This window comes from Notamacropus eugenii, chromosome 3 (assembly GCF_028372415.1).
Source record: "Notamacropus eugenii isolate mMacEug1 chromosome 3, mMacEug1.pri_v2, whole genome shotgun sequence".
NCBI classification, from domain to species: Eukaryota; Metazoa; Chordata; class Mammalia; order Diprotodontia; family Macropodidae; genus Notamacropus; species Notamacropus eugenii.
The window spans coordinates 385,658,238-385,675,922 of record NC_092874.1 but is presented as its reverse complement, the minus strand read 5'-3'; the positions used below and the strand labels follow the sequence as shown (position 1 = coordinate 385,675,922).

At 36.9% G+C, this 17,685-nt stretch overlaps 1 protein-coding gene across 8 annotated transcripts in view; it reads right to left on the bottom strand.

The window, feature by feature from the left end:
• Positions 1 to 17,685, bottom strand: part of IQCE (IQ motif containing E) — a 101,325-nt gene that overhangs the window by 13,756 nt on the left and 69,884 nt on the right. For 7 of the 8 annotated variants that reach the window (XM_072597697.1, XM_072597695.1, XM_072597694.1 and 4 more), the window contains 9 exons: positions 15,713 to 15,912; positions 14,610 to 14,714; positions 13,820 to 13,910; positions 8,551 to 8,736; positions 5,093 to 5,116; positions 3,376 to 3,486; positions 2,738 to 2,859; positions 1,652 to 1,749; positions 489 to 602 (listed from right to left, as the gene is read on the bottom strand). In XM_072597697.1, coding sequence (XP_072453798.1) covers positions 489 to 602; positions 1,652 to 1,749; positions 2,738 to 2,859; positions 3,376 to 3,486; positions 5,093 to 5,116; positions 8,551 to 8,736; positions 13,820 to 13,910; positions 14,610 to 14,714; positions 15,713 to 15,912 — 1,051 coding nt within the window. The remainder of the gene's footprint in view (positions 1 to 488; positions 603 to 1,651; positions 1,750 to 2,737; positions 2,860 to 3,375; positions 3,487 to 5,092; positions 5,117 to 8,550; positions 8,737 to 13,819; positions 13,911 to 14,609; positions 14,715 to 15,712; positions 15,913 to 17,685) is intronic. The other variant, XM_072597701.1, reaches the window with a different exon arrangement.

The window sequence follows — 17,685 nt, the reverse complement described above, 5'->3', positions numbered from 1 at the left end:
GATTCCCACTTTACAGATGGGGAAACAAAGGCTCAGATAGACTGAACAATTTCCCTGTGGTCACACAGCTCTCTCCACTAGACCCTATTGCCTGGAAAATTTAATCAGATTTAAGAGTCTCAGAATTGAATTCTAGAAAAGCTGGAACAGTGGGGCAAATGGACAGAAATACGACTAAACGGCAGAGATCTCCAGGATATCCTGAGCTCACGCTTTGGGAGCTCATGGCAGACCAGTCAAGCAGTGCAGATATGGAACCTGGGAACTAAAGGACAGATTGCAATTCCTTTATGCTCATACCAGTAAGCTGTCCTGTCCTATTCCTCTCATTGAAATTGTCTTGTTTGTTCCTTCAGCAGGGTGGATGTTTCCCGGTCAGTACGCTAATGAACAATCCCAGGTGTCTGAGAAACCCTAACTCTGCTCATGAAAGAAGAGACCGCTCAGGCTTCTTCCCTGTTACTCACTGAATGTATCTGGACACTTACCACAGCAGGGTTGATGAACCGGTGTCTTCAGCTCCTTTGGCTGCATACTCTCATCGTCATCAGCTGGTAATTCTTCTGCAGCCTCTTCACTACTAACTTCACTATCTTCTTTACCTAGAATAACTCAAAAGTCAGAAGCTTCAAAGATGAAGATCAATGGTGAAGCAAATAAAACTCTTGAATTTATAATGATTTTCTCTCTTCCTCTCTGCACATTTCCATTTTATTAGTTCAGGAAATTGCATATCTACCTGCCCCTGCACCCCACCCCCTCCATTTGTTGGATTAGAAGGATCTACAATAAAGCCTGTGGAGGTCTCTATATGACTGACTCTTTGAATGGCAATGAGAATAAGACTATTAGTCTAAAACGTCATCACACCAGAGGATTCTTCTATATTCCTTGTCTGCCCTCAGGGCCATGCTCACAAATGAAAACCCCAAGACTGTATTTTGTGGTTGAATGGTATCTCCAAATTTCAAAAGTTTTACTTATAAAATCAAATGGTTCCTCACTGCTCATGGTTAGCATTATTCTGATAGTCACATCAGACATGGCAGATAAAGGAACTCAATTTATTATTGCTTCCCAATGGACAGACAGAAGCCTATGCTTCATTCACAGATTCACAGGGTTGGAAAGGGCCTCAGGATCATGCAGTTAACATGCCAAATGTAATCTACTAATTGCAGTGTAATGCTACCTTAGGCTTTAGTGAAACAAGGAAAGGAAATTAAAAGAGCTATTTTTCTTAAAAAACAAGCAAAATTAAAAAAGCCACTAGTCAAGGTAGAGAAATCACTCTTTTCCAGCAAGAACTAGGTCTAAAAATGAGAAAAACATTGAAGGAAGAACACACTGGATTAGGTGAGAGATAAATAAGATAATAAGATAACCTAATAATCAATATTAAAATATTCCTACAAACTAAGTAATGAGAATAAATTGGGGTTTTTTCCTTCTGGGTACATTTCAAAAAGGCATGAATGAACTGTGTTAATCTGAAACAGTGTCAAAGATGAACCTCAGTCAAGGTGTAGTGTTTAAAGACTTATTTGGGCCCTGTTATTTCCCTGTATAAAAAGGAACTTAGAACACTTATCCTCTAGGCTTAAAATAAACATTCCTTTGTATCTAAGTTTTTTTAAAAAAATGAGATTACCAAGAGAAGATGGTGCAGAGACTAGAGAGTTTGATTTCTCACATACTGCTGAAATAGGTTTCTTTTCACTTATGGGAGAATCACAGGCTGTTTTGGCACTGGAAAAAAAAAGAATAAAAAGGTCTTTAAAAGAAACACTGTAGGGGTTTGAGATCCAAAGCAGGACTCATTATTTTGCCTGTGAGGGTAAAGAGAAAGATCTGGAGAAAGATACAGTCATAATCAGGGATACAACTCAAACTTTAGCAAACAGGCTAAAGATTTGTTTATAGACTCATAGAATGTTCAGAGCTGGAAGGTACCTTAGAGATCATCTAGGCTAACACCTCACTGTACAAAGGAGAGGAGGGAGGCCTAGCCTGTTGAGGTTTTGAGATTTCATAAACAGGTTTTTTACATCATTCTTTTCCCCTTCTACTCTTTTGGTGCATTATGTCTTTAGGTAGCCTAAGACTTTGCAAAGAAGGTTGGGGAGCACTGTAGATCAGAGGAGGAAGTTTTCTTGGACAGAATCACTGTAAAGCCTAGGCAGAAATTAGATTATGGAACTACTGTTGAAAAAAATCTGTAAAATGAACAAAGGAGTTTATTCTAGGCCTTCTGGGATATTTCATCTGTTAAATACCAAAATTACACATTAAAAAAAATTATTAATACAGGAAGTCTACAGACTCATGGTTACTTAGGCCAAGAGGTAGCCAAAACATTATCTATATATTTTCCTCCGGAGTTAAAAAAGCAAAATGATCATGGAATCTTTCCACAATGATGAGATCTCAAGGGCTCTTCAAGTCTGATCAGGTAAGGCTCACCACATGTCCACAGTGCACTACCTGTTCATCAAAAGAATTGGAAAAAATAAAAAACAAAAACCATGGCTTTTGCTCACAAATAGCTGACATGTTAACAGCCTGCTGCAACACACCATTTGCCTTATGCCTACATGCTATCAGATATTATTCCTGGATGACTGTGGCACTGGCAGTTCTCCCTTTTCTACCTTTGAGTCCTTTGTTTTCTCTTAATACAGAAATAGGCCTAACAAAAAAAATGAATCACACTTTGAACCAGTTGCTTCTGACTTACTGGTATCCCATCCGTGTTGAATGTGCCCTGAAAATCGACTGGATGACTGCAATAGCCTCGTCTTCCTCCTTGTCATCAGCCACCAAAACTGAGGAACTATGACAGCAGGATGTGTTGGATTTCTACAATGTAATGATATCAAAGGAGGAAAGTAAAGGTTTGACATCAAACCTTTCACAATAAAGTTAAGGTTCACCACCCTGGACACAAGATAGACAAAAAGCAAGATCTCCTTCCTTGGTTGGTTCAATGGATTACTGATGCTATTACATGAGCAACCACCTGGTGATAGGTTCTTATACTCTGAAAGCTGCTGAGATACAAGTCTTCTCTTGTGCGAGGTAGTGGCTAAAATGGGGGTTCTCACATCTTAGCAACAAGATAAGATATTGCATTTTATTCTCCAGCCCCCTGAAACAGCAATTTAACCTCCAAAACTGGGCTGGGCCAGAGGCAAAATTAGTGGGGTCTGAAAATAACACTACAATCTGGAGCATTAAGTTAAGTCCACTGGGTGAGAAAGCTTTGAGAGACAAAGTTAGAAATATGCCTAGTACTTCCCCTAGTTGACAAACTGCACCAAAAGAAGAAATGGAGAGTGACATATTGGGTCTGTGTCCAGCCGTCTTGATGGCTACCTTATGTGGAAAGCTGGGCATGCTGGGAGATTCTGAATCAAATGTATCGCTCGAAAACAGCTTCTCCCGCGCTAAATGTCCCCTGAAAACTGCTTGCAGCACAGCAGCCGCCTAGCAGGGAGAAAGAGAGAAATGGATGTTAATTCCCTGGAAAGATGGTGCAAGAATTAAAGCAGATTCAAGACGGAAAAGGTAGAATTACAAAGAAAATGAATTCCTTTACTGTTGCATAATCAAAGAAATGTTTAAGAAGCACCTTTCTCCCCCTCACTCACAAAAGCTACTGCAATCAGAAATATCCCAATACACACTAAGAATAAACCTTGGCCTAATGGTCAAACTGAATCCTGAAAATCTAAAAATGATGGTACTTTTCAATGTAATTAAATTCCAGCTGCTTAATATTGGCCCATATATGACAGCTTAAGGCATATGCTTATATTTTGATATTGGAGGCTAGTTATCCAAAGGCCCTGGCTACTTCATGCAAATTCTAAAATAAGGCAGAGTCTGACAGGCTCTTCTGGCATGGCAAAGAAAATGTTTTGTTTTTTTTCTTTCTTCTATTTTTGGAAGTCAGTATGGAGATTTCACAGGTTCTGTCCTCTATCTCTGGGACAGAAAGTGGGGTTAATAATAAACCAACTTTGAATGAGCCTACCTTCATTCTTGCTTAAAAATACCAAATGCTTGACAAGGGAACTGGAGCTCTCATCTCATTTTAACCAAACGATAGACAGACATATTAAGCACAAACTGAACATTCAGTTTTTTTAAAGGCAGGATCATAGGATCATAGATTTATTTGGATGAATAATTGATTTTTGATGAAGGTGAGGAAATTGTCACATACAATGTAAATTAAAAAAAAAAAATAAAGAAAAGTGCCTGAACATTAATTGGTTGAAGAAAAAAATTAAAAGAGCAATAAATTTTGGAACTAACATAGGTTTATTTGGGTAACAATCAAAGGTCATTCTCTTTACTAAAATTCTACTTAACACCATTAAGAGAATGATTATCTTTAGCAGTTCCAGAGGCCACATAAAGAGGATCAAAATCAGGTATTCCTCAGATTGATAGAGGTAGGAATGGGAAAGCACTGTAAAGGTTATGCTTAGCCTCTATGAGTAGAAGAATCTTTCTCCTTAATGATCCAAAAAGCCACACCCTCTAGATGAACTGGGAACAGAACTACTGACCTAGAGAAGAAATCCTAAGCAGCACCTTTGAAAAAGAGAAGGAAATGAAAAAAGTAGGGGAGAGAAGAGTAGGGAAATTTCCAGGACTTCAGAAAAACACACATCAACCTACTCTGTCTACTCTTTCCAGAAAAGATGGCCTAGTCTTCAATAAAGAGGCAGGTAAGGAGAACTCCATGTCTAGAATTATATAATACTGATAGATATAGACAGAGTTGTGTGTATTATATATATGCGTATATACACATAATACATTATATACCCACATATACAGTGTTTAGCGCTGCATACTTCTTCCTCTCATCATGAAACATTGAAAAAAAAATTGAAATAACCTTGAAAATCTCATTGCTAATGTCACTTTCTTATTCTAAATTTAATAATGGTATTTGTTTTAATTAAAATATGAGTACTTAAAGAGATATCTCTGAAACCCATGCAAATTTAGTTAAGCTTCAATATTAAAATATCCCCTGATGTTTCATGTTACTATTGGTGTAATAACCCACACTTACCTCATCCAGATTAGCCTCTTTTTTCTGAAATAGAAAAACAAATTCTAAATTAACATTAGAAGGTCTTGTGGCCTTTTAAAATCATATTCTTCCCCCAGGGGATTCCATTTTTAACCCTTACTATTGCTATTAGATCAGCTAAAGGACTGAAAAACACACAGTTACCGTGGAGATAAAAGCAAAATGACAATACAACTTGGACTGAAAGCACAATGAACTCCTTCTTCATCACCAGCTACTTCTCCTATTGTCTACCGACCTTGTGCTAAGAGAACACAAACTCACTGGTGTCCCTGAACAAGCAAAACATAAATAGGAAGACAAGTCTACTGACTAAATATTCTCAAATTAAAAGTAAAGAGTTTCAATATCAGTAGTAGTCTCTATTACTGTTTGTCACTAATGATAAGCACCACATTAGCCAGCTGATGTTTAATAATAACTAACCTATGTAAGTAAAATGCACAGGATATAGAGCGCAGATCTTTCCATCACTACAACAATATATAGAAGAGGATAAGGACCAGGACAATGTAGAATGGAGCAAGATAAAACTGGATTTTAATGGAAAGGAACAAGGAATGTGCACATGACGCATAGATGAGGTCCAAGGTATATGGAGGACAAAAGATCAATTTTTTTTAGACGAAAGATCAATAAGCACATTACAAAATAAAAGCTGAAGGTTATGAATGTATCAGTAGAAAGTAAATTCCTCTGGAGCAGGGGCTATTGCATTTTTGCCTCCCCAGCACCTTAAAAGATGCCTTGGGCAAAATAAATGTCTTAACACATATCTGTTGAGTTTGGTTAATTGTCACAACCCAGAGAAGAGAATGGAAAAGAATAATAAATTTTGGAACTATCCTAGGATTACTTGATCAGTCACTTCTATTTTGAGACCCTACTTGTCACTATTAAGAGGGGTGGTTACCTTTAGCATCACTATTCCTAACTCTAACTTAATACCTACAGAAATGCTAGACATAAGCCAAAAGTGAAGACCAACCAATTGTTGGCTTAAAGTTTAGCTATGGCTTAGACTTTAGACACAGTCAATTAAAAGAAAACAAAATTCCTTCTGTAGACTCAAAGTTTTGTACACTTATTATCTCATTGATCTTCAAAATATGTCTTAGGTAGAAAACAAATATTGGAAAATATTACTGCCTAAGAGTAGAATGGGCTGTTACGGGAAACAGCGAGTATTCTATCGCTGGAGGACTCCACATGAGGGTGACAGAGGATTCCTCCTCCAGTCACAGTACAAAGAATATTCCTGTTCAGGAGCCGGTCAGCCTCAGATGACCCCTGAGGCACGTTCCCACCCAGAGACTCTGTGATTTCATACTATTCTTATTTTACAAACTTGGGAACCAGGCCCAGGTATACTGACTCTTAAGTAACAAGCATTTATTTATCAGGCACCTACTATGTGCCAGGAACTGTGCTACTTAAGCACTGGGTCTTTCCACTTACAGACTGAACTTTTTTTGATCACCTTATTAGAGGTGTAAGTTTTATAATAAACAGATAAATCATACTCAGACGACCATATTAGCACCATCAAGTTTACACTACGCTGCACCTTTAGTAAAATAAATCAAGTTATCAGAATCTGATTTCTATAAGTATAATCTTAGAAATGGAGATGGAAAACCCCAATCCACCTTGTTAGTCAGTTAATCAATAAGCATTTATTAAATACCTACTATGTGCCAGACACTGTGCTAAGCACTGGAGATACAAAAGATAGTCAATCCCTGCTCTCAAGTAGCTCACAGTGGGGGGGAGGGGGCGTGGAGAGAAGAGCACAGGGAAACAACACACAAACAATGATGTACAAACAAGACACATTCAGGATAAATTGGAAGCAATCAATGGAGAAAATGCCACTATGCATTAAGGAGGATCAGAAAAGGCTTCTTATAGAAGATAGGACTTTAGCTAGGACTGACTCACTTATTCAACTAACACCTGCAGAGTAAATAAGAGAGGGAAGCTGAATGAAGATGAAACACTGGAGACAACCTGCTGAAGATTAAGAGATATGGGGATGGGGACAGTATATGTGCTGGGCTGAGCACTGCTCTGGCAGCCCCACTGTTGTGTCTGCCAAAATATGGCTCACTATGATTTGAAAAGCAGTAATATGTTCCTTCAACCAGGAGATGGGGATTACCACTATTCTTTGAGCACTATGAAAGTGAAGCATCTCATGCACAGGGGCACAGGTGTCACAGTGTTCAGGTAAACAGGTAATTCCATGGTTGTTTTAGAAGAACAAAACAAAGCAAAAAATAAAATATTGACAATCCAACAACTTACATTTTCTTTGTCAGATCCTTTGTCATACATTCAGTGTGTGACAAATGGAGTAACGTATATATAGTAAGGTTTAATTTCCACCCTCTATTGTGGTAGATTAGTTAAGCTTTAAGATTATCTGAATTCCTAGTATTTACATCATGTACAAGTTTCCATAATCACGTAACATTTTCTACATAAGCTTAATCTTTTTGGCATTCTTAAAGAACTTTTTTTATCTTCTCTGCACCCATACTTTTCTATATAAGTAACGTCAAGTAAATAGTATTTGTCTCATAAAAACCAGTCTACATTCCTTTAACAGAATTAAGAGATAAAATTTCCAGATATCAGAGTGCTAGAAATATTTGTCTATTATCAGAGGCCTTGACCATGTGGTAAGAGATACAGTAAAGACACTGCTGTCTTAAAGAGTTCTGGAAGAGTTTGCTCAGCTGATCATGCAAATGAGGCCAGTTAGTTAGCTTTGTACCATGAAAAACTCAGTCTTGTTAAGGCAGATTACACCCCTAGCCCCAGTTAATCATTTCACAAATCACATTTCACTCATCTGATTGTCAGGCTTGAGTGGCTTCAGGGCAATCCATTCTAGCTACCAGAAAAATAATTCAAAAGTACACAATCTTTGGGTACAGTGGGTCAATAGCATTATTTTTCTATGGGCAAAGCAAAAGTCCTATGATTTTTACATGAAATGATGTAAAATGCATATTTGTTACACACAAGCTAAAGACTGTAGATTCCAGGTCTGATTAAGAATTTATATGGGAATTAATCTCATCTCCTTATTACTGGGAAGGCTTTTGGGATAATGCCACCCACCCACGTGCCAGCAGTGGGAGAGCATGGGACAGTGGGAAAGAGTACTCAGTTGGGAATTAGGCTCTGCTGCTGACTACCTGTGTGACTTTGGGGAAATCATTTCACCAAGCAAGCCCTCAGTTTCCACATCTATAAAATGAGAGGACTGGACTCATCGATAGCTCTGCTCTCTAAGCTCCTTTCCAGCTCTAAGAATCTATGATTTCTAGTAGAGTGCTTTTCTAAGAATGCTCATTGAGAAGCTAGAGAGTCTAGAACAAGAAGAGGTGACAGCTATGTGGAACTACTTTCTTTTCAGGAAAGATCACCTTTCTTTGGAATATTTTCCATTGGGTTTGGATAATTCTGGCAGCTTTATCTCTTCTGTGCGCTTTGTTTCTTGCATCACAGTGGAAAGTGGGAGGTTGAAAGGACACATTACTTGAACTCGATACAGAACCTTGCTGAGTTTGGATACAGGTAATGTTGGCGGAGATAAAGGCATCTTCCTGAGCCTGCAAGAAATTCAAGACAGAAAAGAATGAGTCATGGAAGGAAATGAATAAGTAGAAGCAGGGTAGATAACTATCAGGTAAGGTAGCAGGATATTACTTCGCATGATAGCAGGATATTCTGATCATGCCTTTTAATTTGGAGAAAAGTTGTATCCACTGCTCAGCTTGACAAAATCTTTGGTGAGAAACAAAGCACAAACTGTAAAATGGAGTCAAAGTCATTTTTCATTAAAGTCTCTAAACTTCTTTCTGGCAGCACTCTTCTTGTGGGGAAAAAACCATGACATCACTTGTGATCCTGCCAGCATAGCAATACTTCAATCTTTTTCTGGTGGGTTCCAAAAAGAATCCTGACATTTTCTTATTAATTCTTCTCACACCCCAAGAAGGTAAGTAGGTAAAAATATCTGCATCCCTATTTTATAGCTTGAGAACACTTAAAGCACAGAGAGAGTTACCTGCTTCTTGGGTTACTTAGTGCTATGACTAATCAATGGCAACATAAATGATATCAATTGACGGGCCAAATTCTTCTGTTGGGAAAGATACTTGCCAGGGTTGGGGCAGAGGAGGGAGAATGTTGAGTTTGAATTAACTTTCTGAGGCCAAGGAGCATTTCTAGCATTACTACTATTTCCAGAAGCCTTAGTCACTAGGCCCATAAAACGGTTTATAATTTAAATAATCATATCTTGTATTAGAATGAATGAATAAAAGCAAATTTATTATGTTATTACAGAGATGATAACTGGAAAAGTCCTGGGGTTTTTGTTTGCTTGTTTTTTGTTTGTACCTTGGCTTAATACACAGAAAGTATAGGTGGGTAGGGTTAAACGTGATAAATATCAGTTTTGGTTTTGGTTGGAAGAAAGAAGACTTTCCACTACAACCTCCAAATTGTCACCGTTTCCATATTGTCACCAGCTTTCTAGTACACATTTTCTGTCTATACGTCTTGATTTCGCATTTTTAAACAACAATGAAAACACTAATCTTTAAACTCGGTGGAGGCAGTTATTGGAAAAAGATCTCACAAAGGAAGCAATCCAAAAAACTACCAAAAATTTAAAACTAGACCAAATGCCTGAGCCAGATCAATGACTGGTTTTTAACAGAATACTGCCCAGAACAATGAGCTGTTATTGTATCTGTTTGGCTAAGCCCACCAATCTAATTTCTTCCAAGATTTCTGTAATTTGGTTTAGTCACCCTCTATTTTTACCTGATAAAGACCCCTCCCTTCTCTCAGAGTACTGTAATCTCATGGACATTGATGATCTACTGCAGGGAGCAACTTGTCAATTTACTAATAGTGTGATGGGAAAGAATGCTAATTACAACTACATCTGATTACAGACTGCAAGGTTTTTTACTCTTAGAAAATATTAACACACTTCATACTTAGCTGAAGAAAAAGAAGTCTTTACTTAAGCAATTTGGAAGAAAATTCTAATTTTTCAAATTACAACACATTTCAATTCCTTAGGGTAATGGCTAGAGGTAATAAGCTGGATTTCACTGTACCATTTAAATGAATTAAAATGATCACTAACAATTAGTAATACACAGACTTCTCTTCCCTGTTTAGAGGACTACTCCAACCTTACCCCATAGCCTCACCCTTCTTTGAATAAACACTAGAGAGTCTTGGTTTCTTCTGCTTTAAAAAACAAAAAAGGCTATTGGAATAAACTTGTCATGTCAATTACTTTATTTCCCTAATGACCTTTCCAAAGATGTTCTCTATCACCTACTTACTATAAAAATTATGGTTTATAGCAAGTAAATCCAAAAATTAACAAAGGAATTAGGAAGAAAAAATAATCAATAGATTATCTCCTGGTAGAAGCAAAGAGATCTTAAATGTCTAAAAATAGCAATTGCTGTGAACATCTTGAATATAACTTTATTAGGATCTAAGCTTTAACAGGGTAAAAAAAAAGTCATTAAATTACCCAGCTTTTTAGCTTCTTGCAGGATTTCTTTCTATAAAGATAAGAGTTTGAGGCTGTACAGTTTAAGAAGAAAAAAGGATGCCAACTGTAGAGCTACTGGATAAATTTCTTCAAGTCTTAGCCAAGAAAAATTCGGCTGCTGATTATAGGACTGAATACTCTGAAGTCAAGACAATATCTAGGGAGGCAAAGGTGTTAGGAGACCCTGCTGACATGGCAACTCAGCATTTAATCAAGTTAATAGAGGGTTTCCAATGCCGAATTACTGAGATTAAGTGAAAGGATGAAACCTCTTGGCGGGCACCAGATACATGCCTCCATCCTTAAGTTCAATGTCAGATCCTTAAGAAAATGAAAGGAGAAAGAATGAAGAAAAAATGAACACAATGGTGCAAAAATAGGCACTCATTTCACCAAAGCTATTTCTTCTCTAAGTTTCCAAATTAGTATGCTGAAAGGACAAGAAAATAGGACAGACGTGTTTGTCCCTCATTTTCCTTTAACGCCCTAGAGAACATCTCATGGGGGAAGAGATTAAGGAAGAGTTTTAACTGGGATGGGCTTTAATGTAACAGATACTAAGAAAACACATCTCCAAACATGTGGGGAAACCCTTATTCCTCAAGGAACACGGAATTTTTCCCTAAAAGGGTTAAAATTCTAAGAGGAATATCCAAATTTACTGAAGGAAACTGGAGAATTAATATATATATAATATGGATTTCACATGGTTGATAATTTTTCAAGTTCAAGACATCCCTCATTCCCTCACTCATTCATTCAACAACTCTGATGAAGTGCCTAGTACATATAAGATACAATAAAAGATAAAAGAAAAATAAGACAGTGCCTGCCCTCAGAGAACTTGTGTTTATGTATGAGATGAGATGTTTAAGATAGAACCTGATATATACATAAAAAGAAGTGCGAACAAAGTGCTATGAGAAATCATGGGAAAGACAGACACTGATTTCAGCTGGGAGTTGTGTGGGAAGGCATTTCTATGTCATTTGAGAAGCTCTTCCTAAAGTCAGTGTTCTTTTGTAAATTTCTTTTTACAATACCTCCAAAAATAATTAGAAATACAAGGCTAAATATTATTATCTTATCGGAAACCTAAAGCAGGAAAAAAATACAACTTGGTTATATATAATGCCATGTCATTCAAGTGATTAGAGATTCTGTATTCTTAGGATATAGACGACTCTGAACTCTCTGCTTTGCTGCCATTCTGTTTCCAATTGGAGATCCTGCCTGATGTTAGAAAATATCTCACAGCAAATCTGAGCATTCAAGTAAATAAAGGAATTTTGGAAAAATGGCTAATTTTTCCATGATTGGAAGAGTGTTTCTGCATTACTCAGTATGTAACCCAACACACTGGAAAAATCACCACAAAAATATGGCTTAAGTGTAGTACAGAAATTATGATCTATTCAACAAGGAAGGACTGAAACAAAATTAAATTGTTTAATAGGTATTTCTCCAGGCAGCAGTGTGTGTGAATAACCAGACAACACCATCCAAGCTATCACTGAAGTCACACTAACTCGTACTCTGGGAAGACCTAATTTTCCTTGCTTGGCTGTCAGATCTGTGGTTTAGCCAAATCTGCAACTAAAACCATGCTAGTGAAGTTTTCCAAATAATTAACTTTTTTTCACCTATATCAAGAATTGAGGTACTTATAGTTCTATGCTTATTATAGAATAAGGAGCCACAAAACTACAAGTGGCACATGAATGAATCAATTTTGTTAAAGAAAAAGAAAAACTAAATATAAATTTCATTTTTAATTGGTAGCATACACCAAGAAAACTTTAGTCTCATTAAATTATTATCTTTTTAAAGGCCCCCAGGAAACTACATAGAAACATAGCCTTTAAAAAAATGGTTTCTTCTAAAAGAAATAAAGCCTTGAAACTAAGATGTATTGAATCTGTGGTCCCTGTGTACCAGATAGAAGCCAAAGACTAAGAATCTGTTCCAACTTTCCAGTTTCCTTTAACAACAATGAACAAAGAATTATAACCAAAGAAAGCAAAAATTCTGCAGGATAAACCACTTCCCTATTTCAGGTATGTATTTTGGGGACAATCCAGCCTAAATTGTCCTTCTCTGTCATATGCATATGTTGTGCTTCCCTCAGAGCACATAGCAGCCTAAGGGATTTTAATGTTTAAGCTCTCAGTCTAGTCTTGTTCTGCTTTGCATTCCTATGGTATGGATTCAAACGAATCCAAGAATATGCTAGCAGGAAAACAACAAAGAAGTACAGAAGCTCAGAACTGGAAGGGACCTCAGAGGGTTACAGCTAGAAAGGACCTCAGAAATTCACTTAGTCCAATCCCCCCTTCTACAGAGGAAGAAAATGAAGATGCTCAGAGAGGCTGTGACTTTCACAGTGCCATATAGTAAATCAGCTGGCTATAGCAGATGCTCCCTAAGGGAAGATAGTCGGACCTTTCCAACATGTTCAAGGTTGGCAGGGACCAAGCCAGGGTACCTGCTGGCAAAAAAGAAAACCTCTAATAATCTAGCTCGAGTGCCTCAAAATTCACGTGTAGGTCTGTAAAGAAAAAAGCAAGGAAAAGTGTTTTGGGTGCGTCCAGATGGACCTCTGTCTGCTCATTAGGACATGCACAGAGATCTATTCATCTTCCCATTTACTTCTAACAAGATGTTTACAATCTAACCAAATCCCTTCTTCTCAAGCATTATACTCTAATATATATTTCTCCTCTGAGTACAATTACATATTTGAAAAATTCTATAATCTTGAATTTTTTTGTATATTTCAAGAAAAGTAGTGAAATAAAGTGCCAGAGTGAAATGTATTCTTGCTTGTTATGACTTACCAATTTAATGTCCTAGAAAGAGATAAACGTAAGAGCAAAACCAACTCTTGGTAAAAGCAAGGTTCAAGAAGCCAACTTGCTGACAATAAATTCCTCACAAACTTCAATCTACAGAATAATAACTTAAGACATAAAAACCCGTTAGGATACCAAATGGGAAATTCATTTGTGTAAAACCAGTGAAGAAAAAATTAAAACCATCCCTTAAAACTAGCTTGAGAGACCCTCAGAGCCTGAACATGGGGTAGGGAAAATACAGCTACGCTATACCTCATGTGTTATCTCCATGGGGTCATCTTCAATTTTTCTCTGGTCTACTTCCGTCTCTTGCAACTTCTTGGTAAGTCTTTGAATTTCCTCTCTGAAGTGGTAAGGGCAAAGATCAAATATTACTGGTAATCATAATCTTTCTTTTGAATGGTGGAATTTGATGAATATCCCACAGTGAGAAACAGGCACTCATTAGGTTGTCCTGACACATTGGGGATGACCTGGGGATAACACAGTCATGTTGATATTAATAATGTGTTGTGTCTGACCCCAAAACCTAGTGAGACAAAATGAAAATTACACAGGGACCAGATACCAAACCTGGCTTAGACTCAGACCTAGCATTAACTTAAACAGATGTAAGCCATATAGTTCCAATATAAAGTGTTATCCTACTTAGGTTAAATGGTTGTAATAAGCAATGAGAAGAGAAAAAATACAATTCCTCATTACAAACACTATAAAGATGCAGAGAAGACATTATATTTCCACAAATATAGCCTTTCCTGACTTGTTTAAATTCCCACTTTCTTTAAAAAAAAAAGTTAAAGTACTATTTATTCCCTTTATCCCCCCCAAACAAATCAAGTTGTCCTCTTCAACTGATCATTTCCAGGAATTTCTTACTGATGACTCTCAGTGCAAAATATTTCTGTTCAGCTTCTGCTTTTAGCTCATCAATATTTTCAGATTAGATCTTCAAATTTTTGCACTTTTTGACCCCATTCAAAATACACTAGCATGCATTCTGTATTCTCTTTACAAATTCAGGACACTTCAATCCATTTACCTCATAGTATCTTCTTTCTCTTTTCTGTCTTTCTCTGTATCCTCCACCTTTTTCAGCTCCTTCTCCAAAGCAGCTTTTGCCTGTAGTAACTGCTTCATTTCCAAACTGAATATACAGGACCAGAGGGAAATTTCAGTGTTCATTTAACATGTTCTTATTTATCATTATCTAGCTTAATCAAATGATTACAGAAATTATTTGCTATTCAAAACAATTACCTTAAATACCACATATTTAAGTGTGAATTTTTCAAATTTGGAATTAATTTAAAGTATTTCTTTGTTCACACAAAATACAGCATTTTAATTATAAACAGAAGGCTAACAGTAATGACAAAGTTTGGCTTCTGTGTGACTGCACTCTAAAAAGACAAAACTTAGCCGGCTAAATCACCAGGACCAAAGTAAACTGTCAATCAAACAGCATGATACTCAGACACTATGTAGATAAATTCAGTCTCTAACAGTTAAATTTATCCTAATCTAGACCAGATTTATGACTAGACAGTAGAAAAGAAACAGCTATGCCACTACAAGAGGCACCAAAAATAAGGTACCAGAGGAAGAAAACTGAATAGGAAAAAACTGAACATTTTTTTTGCTTTACCAAATTCTCACAACAAAAGTGAAAAGGATATAGAATTGGATCAAATGCTGTTAGAATGGTAAAAAACCAAACAAACAAAAAACCAATTCAGTCAATGGCCTGTTTATTTCAAGCAACTTATGATAAAATTTCACTATAAAAAGAATTGGAAACTCCTTTGGAAGTCACTGCGATGGGATGTGACCTGGATTTTCATTTTTAAGTAATTTTTCTAATACTGCGATTTAACCCATTTTTGATAGACTGTAATTTATATGCATTAGGGGTAACTCAGCAAATGTTTTATTACCACTAAAGCAGAATTTGAAGCCAAAGTCTAAGAAATTTCAGCATAGTAAACAATTCTTTATTGAACACTGCCAGTTTTGGGCCTAGAATAAAGATGGATTTCCCTCAAACAAAGCTAGATTACTTCAGTTGAAAAATTGTTTAACACGAAGAAGCAAGAACTTTTTCACACGGTGGAAGGAGGGAAGCTGTGTTGCAAAGAGACATACTCTTTATCAGACAGCTGAGCTTGCAAGGCGCTCCGGTCCCCCTTCAGCTTTCTCACTATCCCTCGAAGTCGATCGCACTCCTCAGAGTGCTCAGATCTCAGCAGATCCTGCTGCGCTGGGTTTGGTGCTGACTGAATCAAGGGAACCAATCTGACCTGTTCTGGAGAATGAGATCCTGTGTTCTCGAGCTCACCCACTTTCTGAAAACAAACACAAATACTTAGCTATTATTTTTCTTATTCTTAGGTTTCATAGGTTTTACAGCTGGAAGTAACCTTTATAGATCTCACACTGAGGCCTCGAGAGGGGACAGAGTTTGCCCAAGATCCCACATTAAGTAGCAATGCTGGGATTGAAGCCCAAATCTTCTGACTTTAAACCCAGTGTTCTACAATACCATGATTATCTGATGAAGTCTAGAGTGAGAACAAGAAGCCAAAAGGAAATTAGGCTTAAGGCACAGGAGACTTTGCCTGTTACACAGCATACTAGGAGAATACAGATTGCAATTAATTAAAAATTCTGAGGCTTTCGTAATGCTATCTGGTATAATACATGGATTTGGGGGAAAGAAAAAAGTCCTTATGAGAATAAGCACACTCAAAAAGGTAGCAACAGAAATGCAAATCAAAAATTAACTCTGGATCATTTAATGATATTAGCTTAAATTTTTGAAACATTTTACAGTTTACAAAAGCCTCTCCTTACAACAACCCTTTTACAGAGAGGAGACTGGCTTAGAGAGGTTAGGCAACTTGGACAAAGCCATATACAGCTAGTGAGAATGGAATCAGGATCTGAATTTGGGTCTTCTAAACTAAGGTCAGTGCTCTTTCCATTCTACTATAGAGCTTCGAGGGGAGGAGAGATAAGAGCTCATGCCTAAGCAGAGGTCTTAGGCAGGTGCATGGGATGGTGAAGAAGCCAGAGTGCTATGAATGAAAATGAGCTAGACGCTGGGAGACCAACACATTTTTCAGAACTTTCGATGCAGTTACTTGTTATTTCTATTCTCTGGATACTTCTTATAACCTACAAAAACTGAATTTTTGATTTAAGAGGAAAGGACTGGTTCTGCAGTTAGGTGAACCAGAAATACTTCAGTTTTCCACTTCTATTGCTTCTTCTCTAAAACTACTTACTTTAAAGGCATTTTCCAGATATGCCAAAAAAAATTTATCACCACTTTTAAGCTCCTTCAACTTAAAAACATTATTTTTGAGATAACTGTCATTTCTCCTAAACATTTGCTTTGTACCTGTGAGAAATTTTAGGAAAATATTTAAATTTTTCCTTTAAAGTATGTTGATATTCTATTTTATTCAAAGAATTTAGTTTGGTTACTATATTAAAGAACTATAATACAAGTTACTCTGTAAGCTTTCCAACTGGTAAAGTGCTATATAACATTGTGTACTACATATACAAAGAGAAGAGAAAAAAGCACTTGTACTGCACCAATGTGTATTCTGGGACAGGCTGCTTAATGTCTCAAAGCCTCAACTGTCTTTCTTTAAAAATTTTTTCATTCTGAACTGATATCAAAAGAGTATTTCCATACACACAGCAAAAGATAAAAAGACAATTCTATATAAACCTGGCTCTCTGTCTCATACCACTTGTTTTAAATATATATATATGTGTGTGTAAAAAGAATAAAGATGGTCTTCTTTTTTGGCATTACTATTACGAACTTCCTCTTGCAATTAAAACCCAGGAGAAAGAGAGGGGGAAAAAACTCTGCAACAAATAAGCATAACCAAGCAAAAAAAAATCCCCATGGTGGCAAGAAATGCTTGCACCCATGGCTGCCAAACAAGATAGTACAGAGAAAAAAAGAGAAAGCCCAACACAAGTCTTGGGTTTTTCCTCAGTTAGTAAGCATGATATGAAGGTGTAGTAAAGCAAACTGAAAAGGAACAATCAGATTAGTAGCAAGAGAATCAGAGAACAGATGTGTCATGAAAATTCAG